This window comes from Peromyscus californicus, unplaced genomic scaffold, assembly GCF_007827085.1.
Source record: "Peromyscus californicus insignis strain IS unplaced genomic scaffold, ASM782708v3 Scaffold_6__1_contigs__length_162567912, whole genome shotgun sequence".
NCBI lineage: Eukaryota > Metazoa > Chordata > Mammalia > Rodentia > Cricetidae > Peromyscus > Peromyscus californicus.
The window spans coordinates 97,439,572-97,445,571 of record NW_026294584.1 but is presented as its reverse complement, the minus strand read 5'-3'; the positions used below and the strand labels follow the sequence as shown (position 1 = coordinate 97,445,571).

The window sequence follows — 6,000 nt, the reverse complement described above, 5'->3', positions numbered from 1 at the left end:
CCAACACCCTATCTCCATTCATTGGTGATCTAAAGTCCTCTCCATCTCCCACTGTGTCCTTTAGCTGGAGCCCCCTCTCTTCCCGAATGATGTGCCTTGACCTTGCCTCCAGGACATCTCTTGTACATCTGACCACCTTGTCATCTGCCCATGGACAGCTTGAACTGACACCTCTCTATTTATAGGCGTTGCCACATAATCCCACTCCAAGTTCCTGTTTCCCAGTCTGGAAACACATCCTAGATCTTGCCAGCCCATACCTATGCCACCACAGAGTTGAGTAGATGTTGGGTTTCATCCTACTGGGTGTACAGTTTGTGAGAGTTCCCAGTACCATCCCACTCCCCCCCCAGTAGTGTTCTTTCCTGTTCCCTAGAGAAGAGACAGAGACATGAGCTGGCTGAAAGCATAACTTTATTTCCATAAGAGATTCTTTCCAGCATCCCAGGCCCCAAACACAGACCCCTCTCCATGGACAGTCTTTTCCCCAGGCCTGAGCCCTTCCTCTCCTAGGATCCACTCAACCCTTTGTATTAGTACTCTGCTGAAGGGTTAAGGGTGTTCTTTCCACAGGGTCCCTTCCCCACCCTTCTGTTATATTGAGTATGAGGTACACTTCAGAGCTCCTTTCTGACCAAGAATGGTGATGGGAGGAGACTGGCACAGAGGGAGCATGCCAATGGCACTGGGATTCCACAGGCTAGAGGTAACACAGGAAGGATGGCCCAGGGTGACTCCCAGTCTATCACTACTGGAGGGCACATCAAGGAAACTCATAGGAGATAAACACAGGGTGACACATTTCAATAAGAGACCCATGCACAGAGCACAAATCACAGTGTTCTCACACACAGGAATTGACATTTCTACAAATTAAGTGGACTTTGGAGCAGGGGTAGTGGGAAGCTCACTGGTCCTCTGTAAGGGATGCTTTGCATACCCATAAAGCCCAGGTCCACCTCGTCTTCCCTCTTACCACACATGGAATGAAATTGCTCATCTCAGTCCTTAAGGTCCGCTGGGCTGACTCAGAGAACTGCCATTGCAGAGGCTCTCTGAGAGCTCCACCCTTTGGCTTAGGTCCGCATATTGAAAGTCAGTCTTTAAAACCCCAGGAAGATTCTGCTTCTCAGTGCCTCCAGAACTGGTGCATCAGGAATGGCAGGCACAGGATGCTCCTGGGGGTGGAAGGAGCTGTGTGTCCTCAGCCCAGGGCAAAGTTCAGAGCAGGCACTCTGTAGACCCTTGCCAACTTTACCCTAACCTTCTCTTCTGTAGATGGGATGTCTTCAACACTTGATGTTTTCTTCTTGGGTACTTCTCATAACCACGTTACTTTGCATCCACATGCAGAAAGATTCTTTATTGGAAGTATAGTTAACAATTTGGGCATTGACTTTTGTTGCCCCTACATTTATTTTCCACTCATAGAGTGTCATTGAGCAGGATTTACTTAGTTTATTAAACATTGCCCATGATGAGCTGCAGAATATGCCTTTTGTTTCTTTTTTCTGGCTTATACCATTTTTTATACAATCATTGTCTCCCCCAGGCATGCTGATTCCCTCATAGGGTTAGAGCCAACAAGGCTGGCAAAAGCTACAAACCTTGGTGGTGGGTGGCATTGTTCTCTCTGATGTGACGGATGGAGCTTCTGTGCACCCAATTATCTGAACCAGGAGGACATTCATGAATGTTACAGGAAGCTTTGGCTTCCAGCCACATCTGGCCAAGGCATGTCTCTGGGAGACAGAAATGGTGTGCTCACCTGCTGGAGACCCTGAAACTATCAGGACATGATGCTTTCAGTTCCCAGCTCTTGGCAGACTAAGTATCCTTTGGGATTGGTGGACCATTCAATCTCTTATAGACAGAGACCAACAAAGTAGAGCAGGAGGGCAAGATTCAGAGTCTGAAGAGAAGATGCAAGCCTCCTCCTTCCAGGAATGTAGCCGCAGAGGGCAGCCTCCTCACTCTACACTGTATGTAGCAAAAAGCGAAGAATCTGAGTTAGGATCTCTGTATGAAGACAGGAGCAGCCAGGCCAGGAAGCTCACACGCTCATCTTCCTGATGCTGCTCTCAGAGATGGACTCAGCTTGCTGGAGAGATCCAAGCTTTCCTATGGAGTCCTCTGCTCTATCAAAACCAGAACCTTCCTGGAGAAGGAATGTTTGGATCAGGGTTTTGAGGTCAATGGGAGAATATTTACACATACCCATCTCTAGGGATTGCCAATCCTAGTATTTCTGAGACTGCCATTTTAAAAAAATTTAGTGTGTGTGTGTGTGTGTGTGTGTGTGTGTGTGTGTGTGTGTGTGTGTGTGTGTGTGTGAGAGAGAGAGAGAGAGAGAGAGAGAGAGAGAGAGAGAGAGAGAGAGAGAGGTAAAACAAAGCCTATACATCATTAAATCATGGAACACTGAGACTCAAAAGGATACTTAGAGTATTTGGTTCAGCCCTGTTGCTTTACAAAGATGGAAAGAGGCCCAGATAGGTCAAGCCTGGCATGGGTCTCTTGGCTCTTGGTTAGAATACACATCAGGTGGCCTCTGTAGACATATTCTGTCAGAACTGGTTGCATTGGGGATACAATGCAGAAAAGGACACAGTTGTCCATCCCATGATGTTTACATGAACTGAAATATTGAGATGTCACAAAAAGGAGGATATATGTTTTCTATTCATGTGCGCTTAGCTGGGGGACACAGCTTTCGTTTGGATTTATGTTGTGCCTTCTTTTACTCACACTGTCTTGTGGAAGGCTGGAGGTGTGAGCTAGTTTGCATATGGCTGAGCATGACTTTACTGAAGAAAGACAGAAGCTCCAGGCAGGTAGGTCTGCTGGATTTACGACTGCAGCACACCTTCCCAAATGAGCACCTGCATGCAGATGAAGTCAGTTCAGGAATCATGGGATGCACTGTAGGGGATCAAGTCCAGCCTTCTCATTTTATACAAGTTCATTGACCTGCCTTGGGTCACAATCATGGTGGACATGGTGGACAAGGACAGGAAGGAATCCAGATTGAATACAGCATGGAATGTTTTCCTTAAACTATCGTGACCCTTTCCAAAAGCTCCAGTGTTAGGGTATTTCCAACGGATTCCAGATCAAAGACTTTCATGAATAAATGAATCAGGACACAGGATGTGCTGGTGGCCGCACCCTTGAAATGTGCCCTCTGCCTAGGCCAGCATGTTAGAGTAGAAGCTGGAGCTTTCTGTCATGGTCTTCGAGTTGCTGCGAGAAGAGCCATTGGAGGTAAGATCTAGGGATGAGGGGGTGGCCTTGGGGCCTTCCTCTGGCTCCTCTTCATGAGCTCCCACCACAGTGGAGATGGTGGTCTCCAGACGGCTGACCTTGTACACGCTGCCCTGGGTCTGGAGGTATCGGGTGGATTTCATTTCTAGCCCCTCATAATCACCAGTACTGATGAAGGGGCAGCAGCGAAAGGCGTGTTTGAAGCCCACACGGAACCTGGAGAAAGAGGATGGAGAGGTGAGCCACGGGACTGCCTGCTTTAAGAGGGTTTTCTACCCTATGGTGTCAGCTCCTCAACACAGGACCTACACAGGCCTGATTCTGTGTCATTACATATTCAAATTAATTCACATCTGGAGATGTTGAGGACAAGTCCCCCTCAAGGACAGTTGTCAAGGTGAAATCAAGTCTGTCTTTGGGACATCCAAGAATTAGATTGTTTCCTCAGATGTATGAATAGAAGGTGTTGGGTTAATTGAACAGCTACAAAAACTATTCCACACTGTAGGTATTTGTGTGTATCTACTGATCTGTTTGCCAGGTGAGGTTTGAACAAGAAGTATAGTCTCGGGCATTTGAATATTCAGTCCCCGGTTGGTGGTACTGTTTGGTACTTAGAAGGTCTGGCCTTGCTGGAGGAAGTATGTCACTGTTTTTGAGATTTCAAAAGCCTCTGCCATTTCAGGTTCATTCTTCTGCTTCCTGTTTGTAGTTGGAGATGTGAGCTCTCCACTGTCCCTGCCACCATGTCTACTACCCACTGCCACAGTTCCTTGCCATGACAGACTCTTACTCCTCTGGAACCACAGGCCTATATAAACCCTTCTGTAGGCTTTGGCCAGGGTGTCTTATTTCAGCAATAGAAAGGTAACTAACAGACCAGGCTCACAGTAAAAGTATGTATCTAGACTCAACCCTTGACTGCCAGTGGTGTTTTATCAGGGTGCCTCAGTTTCCACACTTGTTAAACATGGAGAAACATCTTTACTTAAAGATGTACTGGGAGATTTAACCTAAAAAACTAGAGACAGGTCATCAAGCTCTTAGAAGATGGAACTGTGAGATGCATAGAGACCACAGGAGCAAGTTCAAGAAGATGTCATTCACGTACTTCTAGTGCTTACGTGTCTCTGTTACAGGGGGCCCTTCCCAACTGGTGAGAGAGAGAAGGGAGTAACAGGGATTTCCCCTTCATCTCGGCATCCTTCCCCACATAGAGGTTGGATGCTTCTTTGGGTGACAATTACACTACAGCCTGGTGTCCCAGGCCTGTCCTGGGTGTGCTCTACCTGCCAGGGTGAATTCTTTACTGTTGACAGTCAGTCCCTGGGGGTCTCTCTTCTCTGGATTGTCTGCGTTAACCTCTGCTGGGAGAAGGCTCCCTGAGCCTGTCAGATCATGTAAGGTCAGGAACCAGACCGTGGACGCCCTGACTTCCTTTCCTTTTCTGTGTTACTGGAAATGCAAGACGAATCTGGGGAAGTGACCCCGCTGGAACGGTGGATGAGAAGAGCATCTAGTATGCAGGCTTGTCTATGTGCAACAGTCACAACATGCCCTCAGGCCCACTAACTTAGTCTCCAGTTTTTAAAAAATCAGAAGACCAGACGTTGGGGAGATGGCTCAGCGGGTTAGGGGGCCTTGCTTCAGAAATGTGAGGGCCTGACCCAAGTTCCCAGAACCCTTGTAAAAGCCAGGTGTGGCTGTCTGTGGTGATACATTGTGTACCCTAATAAAATATGCCTGGAGATCAGAGAGCAGAACGAGCCACTAGATTAAACATAGATGCCAGGCAGGGTTGGCACACACCTTTAATCCTAGCACTCAGGAGCAGAGATCTGCCGGGCAGTGGTGGTGCACGCCTTTAATCCCAGCACTCGGGAGGCAGCTGCAGGTGGATCTCTGTGGGTTTGAGGCCAGCCTGATTTACAGAGTGAGTTCCAGGACAGGCTCCAAAGCTACACAGATAAAGTCTGTCTCGAACCCTCCCCCCAAAAAGGAGGCAGAGATCTGTCTGGATCGCTATGAATTCAAGGTCACACATAGGCTACATGAGATTAACTCAGTCTAGGAGAGAAACAGAGCCAGGCAGTGGTGGCACACACCTTTAATCCCAGTGCTTGGGAATCACATGTCCTTAACCCCAGTAAGAAGGTATATAAGGCATGAGGAGACAGCAACTAAAGGCTTTTTTGGCTGGACCCTTTCAGGTGAGGACTCAGAGGATTTCAGTCAGAGGATTCATGGAGTTGGCAAGGTGAGACGTGGCCGTGACTTTTTCCTGTGTCTCTCTGTTCTTTCAGCATTTACCCCAATATCTGGCTCTGGGTTTTTTATTAAGACCATTTAGGAATTTGTGTTACATCTGTACAGTACCTATATCCTCAACTCTGTGTGTGTGTGTGTGTGTGTGTGTGTGTGTGTGTGTTGGGGTGTGGAGAGAGCAAGATCACTGGGACTTACTGGCTGCCAGCCCAGGTCTAGGTTCAGTAAGAGACTCTGTCTCCAGGGAATAAGGTGGGGAGTGGCCTCCACCTGCAGGCACAGCTAGCCACTCATAAAAAATTTCATATACACAGGAAAAAAAATCATGTCATACATGAAATTAAGGATAACTTGTTTCCTTTGGTCAAGAGAACCAACCCACTCTGGGCTCAAACTGTTGCAGAGCCCCAGTGAGCATGGCTTGGAGTGTGTGGTTAGCTTGCTGATGGTGGTGGTGGCTGGGGTGTGTGA

At 47.8% G+C, this 6,000-nt stretch overlaps 1 protein-coding gene across 1 annotated transcript in view; it reads right to left on the bottom strand.

Moving 5' to 3' along the window:
• Positions 1–397: 397 nt before the first annotated feature.
• Positions 398–6,000, bottom strand: part of Tacr1 (tachykinin receptor 1) — a 165,415-nt gene continuing 159,812 nt past the window's right edge. The window contains exon 5 of the mRNA XM_052720817.1: positions 398–3,480. Within this exon, the coding sequence (XP_052576777.1) occupies positions 3,189–3,480 (292 nt within the window). The 3' untranslated portion in view covers positions 398–3,188. The remainder of the gene's footprint in view (positions 3,481–6,000) is intronic.